General features: G+C 39.9%; 1 protein-coding gene across 3 annotated transcripts in view; it reads left to right on the forward strand.

Moving 5' to 3' along the window:
- The window catches only part of ccnyl1 (cyclin Y-like 1), a 61,121-nt gene that overhangs the window by 30,663 nt on the left and 16,170 nt on the right, over window positions 1-14,288 (forward strand). For all 3 annotated transcript variants that reach the window (XM_048599549.1, XM_048599550.1, XM_048599551.1), the window contains 4 exons: window positions 3,506-3,606; window positions 4,414-4,449; window positions 10,774-10,825; window positions 12,763-12,882. In XM_048599549.1, coding sequence (XP_048455506.1) covers window positions 3,506-3,606; window positions 4,414-4,449; window positions 10,774-10,825; window positions 12,763-12,882 — 309 coding nt within the window. The remainder of the gene's footprint in view (window positions 1-3,505; window positions 3,607-4,413; window positions 4,450-10,773; window positions 10,826-12,762; window positions 12,883-14,288) is intronic.

A 14,288-nucleotide genomic window follows, 5' to 3' on the forward strand; every position in this document is an offset into this window, starting at 1 on the left:
ATGAGGAAGCGTTGGGCTTGTTACTCTTGGAATTTAGCAGAATGAGAAATGAACTTATTGAAACAGACAAGATGCTGAGATGATGTGAAGGGTGGATGTATTTCCCTTTGTGAGAGAGACTAGAACTAGAGGATACAGTTTGAAAATAAGGAGTCTTTAATCTGGTAATGAGCAATTTTTACTCTGTGGATGGTTAGTCTGTTGAATTCTCTTCCCCAGCAAGCCATGGAGGCAGGGTTACTGAAACATTTTAAGGCTGAGTTGGACAAATTCTTGGTGACAAGGGAGCCAGGGCTAATGGGGAGCAGCAGGAAAGTGGAGTTGAGATCACAAACAGATAAGCCATGAATTTATCGAATGGTGGAGAAAGCTTGAAGGACCTATTGGCTATTCACCTCTTGATTTATATGCAAATAATTGCTGTTCTATCAGTTGGTTGTAAAAATTCCACAGCACTATTTTGAAGAAGAGGGCGGGAGAGCACCCAGGTATCATATCAATATTCATCCACCAACTAACATGCCTTAACAGAGGTTAGCCGGTCATTTTTACATTGCTGTTTGTAAGACCTTGCTAAGTGCAAAGCTAACGGCCATATTTCCCACACTGCAACTGTGACTCCTCCATTAGATTGAATGCACTTTGGAATATTCAGAAGTTGTGAAAGGCGCTGTATAGTGCAAGTCTTGACTTCAGACTAGACTGTACTTTTTGATCTCCTGTTTCTTTTGAGAGAATCTTTTTGACAGCATTGCCAAAAAACTGACAAGCGAAGAAAGATCAGTCAAGATACTCATTGTGAACTGTTTCACAAAGATGCCTTCTATGTTTATTAAAAACAGCATTGGGCTCAGTTATGGTAGATCCATGTTTAAATGTTCAAATCATTCATGACTTTGCCTTTCCCACCTCTGTAACCTCTTCCAACTTGACAATCCTCCACATGCTCTGCATTCCTCCAATTCTGACCTTGTTCCTACTCTCCTTGACCTCACCAATGGTGTCTGTGCCTTCAGCTATCACGGCCCCTAATTTTGGAATTTCACCCTAAACCTCTTTCGCCTCTACTAACGTTAGCTCCTTTAACACCCTCCTTAAAACCTGCCTCCTTGATTAAATCTTTGCTCAATTTTCTTTATATTTGTAATGTGACTTTATTTCCAGATTTTTTTTGTCTGGTGATGCTCCAGTGGTGTGCCTTTGGATGTTCTGCAATGTTGAAAGTGTGCATAAATGCAAGTTATTGTTATAACATACCAGGTTGATACTTGAAAGACACCCACTTGCAGGAAATAGCAGAGGGTGCTTGGCAGAGTTGTATTGGTGCCCCAGCAAGACTCAGCAACGTTGAGACAGGAAGTCAGAAAATTTGGACAGTGTCCTCAGCTGACTAATGAAATATCACAGCAGCCATAAGACTAAAGAGTTATGGGGATAAGGTGGGACTGTGGAGATGAAATGGGAGATCAACATGATCTTATTGAATGACAGACCATGTTTGAGGGACCACTCCTGCAGATAATAATGGCGTTCTTACATTGCAAGCCTCAATAATGGAAGACCGTGTACTTGGAATTCAGTATTGATTTGCAGCCAAAGTGTTAATTTGAGAGGCGAGTCGTTTTCTCACTGAATAGTGCTGCTTGTTTACAATTCAGTTTTCAGAATGTTGCTGGATGGTTTAGATTTAGATAAAACCGAAAGAATTGCGGATGCTGTAAGTCCGAAACAAAAACAGAAATTGCTGGAAAAGCTCAGTAGGTCTGGCAGCATATGTGGAGAGAAATCAGTTAACATTTCAGGTCAAGTGACCCTTCTTCAGAACTAACGGTAGGTAGGGAAAAAATGGATTTAGACACTGTATTTAATTTTGAAGCGCTGCACAAGCAGGTTCATGTAATATTTGTTATATGCCAGGAGAGGCGTGTTCCTGGAAGCTGCTTCATGTGAAATATTCCTTCTAACCATTTGTCCGATCACACAGCACTCCCCCTATTTTCGACATGTTTGCGACCGATGAATGAAAGTATTTAAGGAAATTAGAAAAGCATGCCATGTCACTTTTTATTTAATGTTCCTACGATTTTTCACCTGGGTTATTCAAAGCAGTGTCAATGAGACGGATCTTTAATTCTTGGTGACACTGGGAGAAACAAGAACATGGCAATGCTACAGAGAAACGGAGATGGTGTTTAGACAATGTGCCATAATCATGGTGGGTCCAGCTGAGTAGTTATTAGTCAGTCAATCCTGCTGATATAGTAGTGTTCATAGAAAGTTAAAGATTGTTTGTTTGTAAACTTGCTCTCTTCAGAATGTACTACAGTATGAGCCTTGGTAATTAAGATGGGCTTCCTAGGCATTTTTAAATGATGTATAAATGTCAAACAATACTACCCTGCAGGTGAGAGAGAATTATGGTTAACTACAAAATTAACCCTATTTAAAGTGGATGGCAATGCTCCAGATTAGAGGTCGAACACAACCTCCGTCTCTTGTTTCAGACTTCCTTGCTACTGCTACAGTCTGGATATTAAGAGTGAAGCTGCTTTTTAAAACTGCAGTGAATAACTGTTGGCTTACCTTAAAGGATATGGATAAGCCCTGTCCAACGCGTTCATGCCGACCGGATAACTTAAATTAATCTAGTCCCATTTACCTGCATTTGGCCTATATCCCTCTAAACCCTTCCTATTCATGTACCCGTCCAGATGGCTTTTAAATGTTGAAATTGTATCTGCTTCCACCATTTCCTCTTGTAGCTCATTCCATACATGCACCATCCTCTGTGTGAAAAAGTTGTCCCTTAGGTCCCTTTTAAAATCTTTCCTCTGTCATCTTAACCTATGCCCTCTAGTTTTAGACTCCACTAAAATACTTTGGCTTCATGTTTGAATGAGGCTATCAAAACATTTGGAGAATGGTCATACGAAAAGCCTGCTCCTGATTCAGTAAAAGTATAGTTTCACTAAAGGAAATGTGGTTCAAGTAGACATCATGGTTTCTATCATATTATTTCAAGGGCAACAGCAGCTGAACTTGCATTTATAAAGCATTTTTAACAGAGCAAAACATCCCAAGCTGGTGTACAGGAGCGATTATTAAACAGAACCTGATGCCAAGACACAGAAAGAGCCGTTAAGGCAAGTAACCAAAAGTTTGGTCAAAGGAGTAGCTTTTAGCAGGGAGTTCTTCAAGTGTCATAGTTAGTATTCCTCCATCAACCAAAAATGGGGCAAATTAATAGGCTGTTACTATTTACAAGGAGTTGCTTACATAATAGCTGGTGCATATATCTGCATAATAACTCATTTGTATGAGGTGGTTTAAGAAATTTCAAAGTGATATGAGCTATAAAACGTTATATTAATAATAATAAATTCTTGATGTTTTGGGCTTTTTCATTACATAAGATTAATACCTATTTTGTGCAGTAATCTGTATCCCGTGCTGCTGTGCTACAAATTTTTCCACCAAACTAATTTGATTTCATTTCTTTATGCAGGTATCTCCTGGTCAACTTACTAAAAAATACAGCTCATGTTCAACAATATTTATTGACGACAGTACTGTAAGCCAACCTAACCTAAAAAGCACAATTAAATGGTAGGTGATTAATAAGTGAGATTGCCTTTCTGTCAGTTTAGATTTACCTAATTGTGGGGCACTAAAAGTTCAAGTATGTTTACTTGCATCATCTTAACTGTTGTGAATTACCTAAATGAATCATCCTGATTCAAGTATCTGCCCTTCTGCTCACTTCAGCACCGTATGTTGTAGACTCCAGCCCTAGTCTAGGATGTAAACACATCATTTGGGCTGACAAGCTTAGAGGTGCCATTTTTCAGATTAAGATGTGGCAGTTCTGGCTGAGTATGGAAGATCTCTTGGAACGACTTTGGGTGGGATGGCAAGTGGGGTTTTCCCTTTCTCATAGCCAATGTTTTATTTCATTGTAGCATCACCAGGGACAGATTAAATTATCATTAATCTCCTTTGTCTTTTATGGGATTTTGTCATGTGCAAATCTGCTGCCACAGCAATAGTGATTGCACCTTTAAAGTAATTTGTTGGACTTGAAGTACTTTGAGATGTCTGGAGAGTGTGATGGGCCTATGCCTGTCTTTGCTTTCTGTTGGCAAGTTACTTGTACCATTGCATCTTAAACTGTGATTCGTTTATATTTCAAATGCAGATGTAAGTCAGTCAGTAAAAGTTCTATAAGGAAGCCTAGTTTGACTTTAATTGGGGGTGGTGGGATGGTAGGGAAATGCTGTTTGCTCTGCAAGGTAGTTAGTGGTGAGAAATGGTGGAAGATTGTATTTGTCAGCCCATTGTGAAAACTTTTATTTAAGTTTGCTTGTGTTTAACAGCTTAAGTTTTAATAACTTTTTTGTATTCCTCTTCTAACAGCGTTACACTTGCAATATATTATCACACAAAGAACAGGTAATCTGGATTTTCTCAAATTGTTCCTTTTGACTACTACTAATTAGCCAGTGCCTTCCTTTAGCAGCTAGTGTGTGGTGTTTCACAAGATGCAAGGTTTTTCTACAAAGTGGATGTCATAGCATGTTGGTACTCTGTCAATTAACCCCTGTGAATTTTCAGGAAGTCAATTTTTAAAAGCATTGCCTTGGGTTCTGCGGCCACCAGCGTGATTTCCTCTACCACTCATAGTTCTGATAACTGCCCTAAACTATTGACTGTAATCATTTTTAATGGAGCAAAACTAAAAAGAGAGGAAAGGTTGTCGTCTTCATCAACTTGTATTTATACAGGAGCTGCAGCATAATAAAACCTTAGAATTTTATCAGTGGTAAAGTGGTGTAAAATGGCCTGTAGAAGAGGTCAGAACTGGAAGAATTTGATGCTCATGGAGAGTTGTAGGGCTAGAGGTGATTGTAGAGTTAGGGAGGAGTCAAGCCATGGAGGAATTTTCATAGGAGGATGAAAATTTTAAATTAAGAGCTTGCTGCACTGGAAGCAAATTTAGGTCAGCAAATAGTGGGGATGAAGGTGATAGATGAATGAAGCAAGTTAAGATGTGGACAGCAATTTTGGATGAGCTGGAGTTTATAGGTGGGGAACCGACCAGGAGAACATTGGAATAGTCAAATCAAGATGTGTTAAGGCATGAATGGTGTTTTCTTTAGTTGGAGGAACCTGAAACTTTGAGAAAAACCCAAACAGAAATGGAGGAGAAGGCCTACTTATCCTTCTAGCCTTAACACAATTATAACATCCTTGTTATGTTGCATACACTTGCCATCCCACCCAAAACAAAGTAAACCTCAAGGAAAAACAAACAAAATCTAGGCCAATTGTGCAAGCGTGAAGTCTGGCCATTTTCTGTCTGACCTCTTTAAGTGATTAAAACTAGTCCAGAAGATCTAAATGGCTTGAACAACATTACAAGGTTGTAGGTGGCAACCTTCACGTCTTCCAGAAATTGCACCATTTCTCAATTGAAGAAATAAGGTGACCATGAACTCACTGCATGAGTTGACAGCTTAGTCCGTCAGAGTTGTACAGCATGAAACCAACCCTTTGATCCAAGTCCATTATTCTCTGGGAAAACAACTTTTTCTGACCTAATTGTGCATTTAGATAACTTGAATGATACCTCCAGTATATTTAGTTGAGACAGTGCAGCGTTGACTTTTTTTATTATCTTATAAACCACAACAATCAAAATTCACAAGAAAACTGAGAGTTCATGGCATTTGAGAGTTTTCTGGATGAATATGTCAAGGACTGGTTGAGCATTATCCAAAAGATAAAGGCCTTTGGGTGGACCATTTGTTCTGATGTAATTTTAATTCCATTTGAGTGTGATTTACTTAAATCAAAACCTTTGGCCTTAAATCTAACCAAATAAAACTGCATAAGTGTAAGAAACTAGTTTAAAAGATTTGATGGTTGAAAAGCAACGGCATATTTTTAAAATATTAATACATAATGATGCATAATAATTAATGCACAACAAATAGATTATTCCCTTGAAGAATTAAATCATCATTGGGAAAAGTAGTTCATTGGTGACTAGTAAAATAATTTTAAAGGTACCATTACATTAAAAGAAGAGGTTTATAATGCTGCCGAAAAGAGTACATTGCCTGAAGGTTGGGAGAACTTCTGAACTCAGCAAAGGAATGCTGTTTGTATTTGTTCCATGGTAGAAGATACCAAAAACAATGGGCCAAATCTTCCCATTTCCCAGTTGTCAGACACCAAACATTCAATTGAAGGTGCACTGCAGGACCCTGTGCAGCTTGTACACATGGAATTATATAGGAATTGCCTGGAAAATTTCAACTTAGAATAGATAATTCCCCTGTTCCTGGAACCCTCTGCAGATGTCTCTGACTCTGAATCTGGATTAAATATATTGATGTGGGAGAAATGAGTTTTGCTTCCTAGGACACTGACACCAGTACTGGGAAAAGTGAGATTTATACTGTTAGGATGGTCTTCACCTGAATTGTGCTGGGACCAGTGCTGTGGCAAGTCATATAACTGGAGCAATAAACAGGTCTCTAAGCTAAATAGCGAAAGAGAGAAATAAAGGTTAGAGACAAAAAAAAACTGCATATGCTGGAATCCAAGATAGACAAATAAGAGGCTGAAAGAACACAGAAGGCCAGGCAGCATCTGGAGGAAAGGAGCAGTCAATGTTTCACGTATTACCCTTCTTCAGGACTCAGTCCTGGAGGAGACAAAGAAAGTTTGACAAAGTTCTATAAATTAAATAGAGAAGATCAGATAGGGAGGGATAGAGGGATCTAATTGAAACGTACAAATTTCTAACAGGACTAGCCAGACTAGGTGCTGGAATTAAGATCACAGTCTCGGGTATAGAGTAAGCCACTTAGGACTGAGATGAGGAAACATTTCTTCGCTCAGGGTGGTCACCCTGTGGACCTTGCTGCCAAGGAAGGCTGTGTGGAGTGGGTCACTGAGTATATTCAAGGAAGTGATTGGTTAATTTTTAAATGCTAAAGGCGTCAAGGGGTGAGGCGAGTAAGCAGGGATATGTTGTTCAGATAGGGGATCGGTCATGAGCATACTAAATGGTGGAGCAAGTTCAAAGGACCTACACTTGGTCCTAGTTTCACTGTTTCTATGTAAAATAAGGCAAAGAGACAAGGTAGCAAAATAGGGCATTAGTAATCAGAATACGGAGCTGGAAGAACACAGCAGGCCAGGCAGCATCAGAGGAGCAGGAAAGTTGACGCTTTGGGTCAAGAGAAGGGTCCCAACCCGAAACGTCAACTTTCCTGCTCTTGTGATGCTGCCTGGCCTGCTGCGTTCTTCCAGCTCTACACTTTATTATCTCTGACTCCAGCATCTGCAGTTCTTGCTATCTCTTGGTAATCAGAATGTTGTGTGAAGGGCTAGGGTCTACAAACCAAGAGTGCAGCAGTAGAAAGGGCGATGGATCGCAAAAGTAGTAAAATGGCATAACTAAAGGTTCTGTTTTTGAATGTACATAGCGTTCGTTTAAAAAAAAATGACAACAGTATAAATAGAAATAACCACTGCAGAGACATGGCTACAAGGTGACCAAGACTGGGATAAAGTAAAGAATGTAAAGTGCTGATGCTGGAGATCTGGAAAAACAAAAACAGAAGTTGCTGGGGAAACTTTGTAGGTCTGGCAGCAGACTCGAAGCATTAACTCTGCTTTCTTCCCACAGATGCTGCCAGACCTGCTGAGTTTCTTCAGCAGTTTCTGTTTCTGTGACAAATATTGGAACCTGAATACTCAACGGCACATGACATTTAGGGAAGACGGGAAGCTAAGTAAAAATGGAAGGGCAGTTCTGTTAATTCGAGTTGATATCTGCACAATAGAAAGATACAACCTCAGTGTGGAGATCAGAAAGTAGAATCGGTTTGAGTAGGAATTAGAAATAATGTAGGTTAAGAAGTCATTGAGTGGTTTATAGGTCCCTGAACATAAACTACGTTATAGATCAGGGTACCAAGAAAAAAAAATTAAAGGGATTTAGTAGAAAAGTACAGTGATAATCATAGGTGATTTTAATCTACATATCGGATGAATCAGAGTTGCAATGTAGATGCGTTCATGGAGTGTAATTGGGATTGCTTCCTAGAGCAGTATGTTTTTGGCCACCAGAGAGTAGGTTATCCTAGTCCTGTTAATGTGCAGTGAAATATAATTGATTAGTGACCTCTCAGTAAAGACAGTGATTGTAATATGATTGAATTTTGCTTTCAATTTGAGGAAGAGGACCGTGGATCTAAGACTCGTCATTTAAATGAAAACAAGATCCATTGAGAATGTGAAATTAGAGCTGGTTAAAACAAACTGGGGAACTGTTAAACTTGTGAAACATAGAAAATAAAAGGAGTAGACCATTTGGCCCTTTGAACCGCCTCCTCCGCCGCCATTCAGTATGTTCATGACTGATCATCAACTTGGTACCTTTGTACCTGCTTTCTCCCCATATCCTTTGATCTCTTTAGCCCTAAGAACTATATATAACTACTTGAAAACATTCGCTGTTTTGACCTCCAACCTTTTCTATAGCAGCAAATTCGACAGAGGGATTGATCAGTTGAGGTACAGTGGAGAACATTTAAGCACATATTTCAGAATACTTAGAAAACATACATTTCACTGAATAAGAAAGATTCTAAGGGAAGGATGCGCCATCTATGGCTAACTAAAGGCATTAAATATAATTTTGCCAAAATGAGCTGTCAGAGGATTGGATATAATAGAACACCAAAGAGTGACTAAACTTAATAGGATTAATAAGGAAGGAGAAATTAGAGTACTTGTGAGAGTTAGCTAGAAATATAAAACACTGAGTTTCTGAAGGTGTTTAGAAAGGAAAAGAGTCATTAAAGTGAGCATTAGCTCTCTGGTGAGCAAATCTGGGTAATTAGTAATGGAAGATAGGAAGAGAGCAAATGAATTGACCAGATGTTTTGTGCCCGCCTTCACAGTAGAGGATATAAATAATCATGTCAGAAATAATCATCAATCCGAATGTGAAAGGGAGTAAAGAACTTAACACAATTACAATCACCAGGGAAAGTATGCTGAGAAAATTGTTCAAACTAAAATATGATTAGAAAACAGAAGCCTGATGGACTTCATCCTATACTGTTAAGAGCCATCTGAGATATAGTAGATTTTACAAAATTTTAGAGATTCTGGCCAGGTCCTATAGGATTGAAAAATAGCAAATCTGATTCCTTTATTCAAGAAAGGAGAGAGACAGAAACTCGGAAACAATAGACCAGTTAGCCCAGCTTCTGTCATAAGCTGGCAAATGCTGCAATCTATTGTTAAGGAAGTTTTACCAGCGCACTTAGTAAATTTCAATGCAATCAGGCAGAGTTTTGTGAAAGGAGAATCATAAATAAAAAAATGAAAGTACTGCAGATACTGTAAATCAGAAGCAAAAACAGAAATTGCTAGAAAAGCTTAGCAGGTCTGGCAGCATCTGTGCAGAGAAATCAGAGTTAACACTTTGGGTCCAGTGACCCTTCCTTAGAACTGATGGTAGCTAGGAAAATGTCGGTTTTTATGCAGAAGACAGGGTGGAGGGAGGATTAAGGGGTAAACGATAGGTGGGGATAGAGCCCAAAGAGAGAGAAGAACAATTGGCCAGACAAAGGAGTGGACCTGGCTAGGAGGGTGAATATCATTTAATGGAGACTACTAACAATGGGTTGTGTGTAATAGCAGACTGTGTGATAACAAGGCCTGGTGTATGATGGTGGGGTTGGGGACTAGGACTCAACCCTGAGTTCAATAATTTTAGGGCTTGAACTCCCCTGAGTCCACAAGGCTGCAGGGTGCCCAGGTGGAAGATGAGGTGGTGTTCTTCCAGCTTACGCTGAACTTCGCTGGAGCACTGCAGCAAACCTGAGACAGAGATATCGGCCAGGGAACAGGAAAATCATTTTAGACTAATTTGTTGGGGTCCTTTTGAGGAAATAAACAATGTAGATAAAGGGGAACCAGCGGATATATTGTAATTGGGTTTGCAGAAGGCATTTCATGACGTGCCACATCAAAGGCTAGTATGCAAAATAAGAATGCATAGTGTAGGAGGTAACCTATCAACGTGGACAGAGTATTGGTTGGTAATAGGAAGCAGAGGAAAGGCATTTCAATTTATCAGACAATAAAAAGCTGATCATATTGAGGAGAGAAAAGAATCCCCTATAGCAACTGAAGAGCCACAAGACCTAGTGCCATCCTCTCACGCAATAGTTAGTCGAACATGGAAGACTGTGTAGTTTGTGTTGTAAACATTAAGTGCAAAAGAACCTTCATGATTCGCAGGAAAATGGAAGGGACACTCTGCAAAGCATTAGCTAGACCATGTAGAGTAATTTCCTACACTGCAGCTTACTTCATTAGCTGTAAAGCATTTTGGAGATCTTTCAGTTGTTAAAGATTATTTAAGACACTTGGTTCTTAATATAAGAAATGGCAAAGGATGCCAAAGCTGTTGTAATTGCACAGAAAGATTAAAGGGAGGAACAAATTCTAAAAAAAAAAATTGGAGGAAATTAATGAAGTCAGTGTAGATATGCTGTGTGCTTGGAGGGTGTTAAAAGCTCAGTTGATATACAGCATTTTAAGGAGGTTTGGAAAACATGAAACAAGTGGAAAAGTTGAGCCAAGGAAGTTCCAGAGGGTGGCAGCAAAGTAAGTTGAAGGAGCAGCAGAATTTACATTGCAAGTGATGAAAGGAGTAAATGTTAACTTGTGCTCTTCCTGCAGAGATTCAGACAGATCAATAGATATTTTTGATGAGAAAATGCACCCGTTGACTGTAAGTGCTTTTCTTTTTATTCCAATCTCATCACGTTAACCGATCTCAAAAATGAACAGGACTAACAAATTGGTAGTGCTTGGGTTTATTATGTAGACATAGTGGGTCTAAACGTGCTTGTGATTATCCATATGATTGCATTGTTCTTTGGAATGTACAGGACTTGAGTAGTTTAACCTAGTAGGTCTGTGCTTTTCTGAAATTTACCAAATACTGCACTCGATTGGCTTTTCTGAATTTCTGTTTCTGTTACTGTTACTGCCATTGTATGAGCTATCAATTGGCTCTTCCAGTGTGCTCGTTCTTCCTCTTACCCTTTATCCTCTGATTTCCATTCTGTGAAATTTAGTCAGATTGCTAGAATAGTGCAGATAGTTCAGAATGCTAGAATAAAGGCAGATATAGTTTAGCAAGCAAGCCCTCCCGTCAGAGTTGCTGGAGTGTGATCAGGAATGAGAACTCTACTTTAGTGTCATGCCAACCAGTTTACTTACTCCAGTTCATCGAGGAGATAAGATTTCATTTTATTTTTAAGTTTCTTTCGCCCCCTGCATCTGCTGGCAGGGTGTAGTGCTACAAAGTCTGCTCTGTACAGAACACTTGCAATATGCCATGTAGCAATGCTTCAATTAAGTTACGAAATAATCTGTTGTTTCATTTAAAAGCAACAAGGGTAAGATAGTGTTGAGTCATCATGTGTTCTACATTAGTGTAGATGTAAATCTGTACCAAGTGTTCCACTTTTGATGCGTTATCCATTCATTCTGCTGGGAAATCAGTTGTGTAGGAAGGGGAGGGCTGGTCCTGGCTGGCTGTGGCATTCCAGACGGCCAGTTACTTGGTTTGTACTTGCTGTGTAAGTGCATATTTGAACATTTCACCTGGGGTGAGGTGCCTGAGGTTGCCAGCATTGCTGGACTCTTAGTTCCAACAGTTCCCTGCATACTGTGCCCAGACATGTGGATAACTGAGGAGAGTCATTTAGTGGCCTTTGTTCTGCACCTCCAAGTAGTTGGATTTCAGGTCACGAACAGAATATTCCCCTGAGGGCCTGGAAATTGTTTAGTCATGGAAACGTTAGCTATGATTATAGAAAACAGGAGCAGGAGTAGGCCATTTGGCTCTTTGAGCCCGTTCTGCCATTGATTATGTCTGATCGTCCAACTCACCAGCCTGTTCATGCTTTTCCCCTGTATCCTTTGATCCCTTTAGCCCCTGAGTGCAATGTCCAATTTCTTGAAATCATGCAAAGTTTTGACCTCGATTACTTCCTGCGGGATCAAATTCACGGGCTCGTCACTCCTGGGATGAAGAAACTTCTGCCCATTCCGGTCCATCCTGCGTCCATAGACCACAATCCCTAGTTCCGGAACCCCTGCCATCGGGAACATCCCCCCCCCCCCCCATGGCCCCCCTGGCCAGGCCCGGCCAGAATTCCACAGGCCTCCATGAGATCCCCCCCCCCCCACCCGTTTCCTGATTCCAGCAAACATAATCCTCACCCCCTCCCCACACGTCAGGCCTGTCATTCCCAGGAATCAGCCCGGCAAACGTTTGCAGCACTTCCTCCACAGCAAGGATGTCTCTCCCCACACAAGGAGACCAAAATTTCACGCAGCAGTCCAGGTCTGGTCCCATCAAGGCCCTGTACAATCGCAGCAAGATGTCGCTGCTCCTGGCATAAAGCCCAGCACACCACCCAGGTCTCGCTGCACATTCCACCTCTCATTTATAGCTATTCAGACAATCATTTTTGGATCAAGGGGATTAAAGGCTATGTGGAGAAAGCGACACAGGGTACTGAGTTGGATGATTGGGCATAATCCTAACGAATGTAGTTGAACCCATCAGTTTTAAAAAAAAAAAGTCAAAATATTGTTCTTACTTTTGTTTTGTCTTATCAATATACCTATTTGAGATTTTGTATCTTGCTGCAGAGAGAAGAGGTGCCAGTAGATTATTGTGAACGTGACCCAGAACATAAACACATATACCGGTTTGTACGGACTCTCTTCGGTGCTGCCCAATTGACTGCAGAATGTGCAATAGTAACATTGGTAAGGAACTTGCCCTACATTATACATCTGTGATACCATGCATTCCTAATACTTTGCACCAATTCAGGACATTGCAGCAATCATTAACCATGTACATGGTCTAAACAAAGTAGCTGTGCATTATTCGCATTCAATTCAGTGTCTCCAAAGAAAGTTTTGAGGTTTTTTTTATTTAACACAAAATTAGTGAAATCTGAAAAGAATAGAAATCCGTAGCAGAACTGCTATGGCTTCTAGAGTCTGTTCAATATTTCTTGAAATAAAAGTCATCATTCAACAAAAGACATGAGCTGAGAAGTGATGGCCTGCTTTTAATGCAAACGATTTTTCTTTGAGAATCCTTTGGTGTCATTACCTTCTCCAAAAAATATAAAACTGAAAATGGTTTTTGCTGTTTCCTTGCTTGCCGCCCTCTCCTACTGTTTCTCTGTATCAAGCTGTAGCCAGAGTTAGTAGCTACAGCTGCAACTCACTGCACAATGCCTCTTGCCACTAATCTTCAACTAGATTACTCCTGACTATTTCCCCACACCCACAACTTAAAAAACATTCCCTGTCCTGATTACAGAATGTTTCTGGGGGCTCGTGTTGTCGCAAATGTGGTGTTCATCAGAAATTCCTCCACTTCAAAATTAAAGTTCAGTCAGTGGTGATTTCGACAATGTTTCTGCAAGTTGTGACCCTTAAACAAGAATGGTGTTAGCATATACTGCCTTCCCAAATTGTGCCCAGTATTTGAAGATTGAGGACAGGATACTTTAATGAAACCAAACAGCTGCATGTACTTAGTTGCCATCTATTCACAACATTGTATTGTACTTCCGTTTTTGTGAAGGGTTTACTTGCCTTGTGTTTTCAGCCAGATACTGTGGTGTTTATCAGTCCCCTGCATACACATAGAAGCATTTTTTTTAATGAATCCAGCAAACTGTTCTGTGTTGCAGTTTCTAACTCTTCCTTTGAAAAATGGGATACCTGTCAACTCATCAAGTTTCAGTGCTTGCATAAGTTGTGCTTCTTTGAAGTCTGTGACTTCTTATCTTTTTAATTTAATGTGAATCATCAATGATAATGTGGCAAAATTAGAAGAACTGGATTTGTTTTCCTTAGTGTGGAGAATGTTAAAGGAAGATTCAGTAAGGTTGTTTAAAACTGAGGGGTTTTGATAAAATAAATGGGGAGCAAGGAACGGTTTTCATTGGTCGAAGAGTCACTAACCACAGATCTAAGGTAATTGTAAAAGAACTAGGGCAAAATGAGAGATTATATTTAGAAGCATGTTATAATGACCTGGAATACGCAATCTGAAAGGAAGATGGAAGCAGATTTAATGACAGCTTTCAAAGGGAATGTGTAAATATTTATTTTCGAGTATATGGGGAAAGAGCAAGGAAATACGATTAATT

This window comes from Rhincodon typus, chromosome 7 (assembly GCF_021869965.1).
Source record: "Rhincodon typus isolate 14 chromosome 7, sRhiTyp1.1, whole genome shotgun sequence".
NCBI classification, from domain to species: domain Eukaryota; kingdom Metazoa; phylum Chordata; class Chondrichthyes; order Orectolobiformes; family Rhincodontidae; genus Rhincodon; species Rhincodon typus.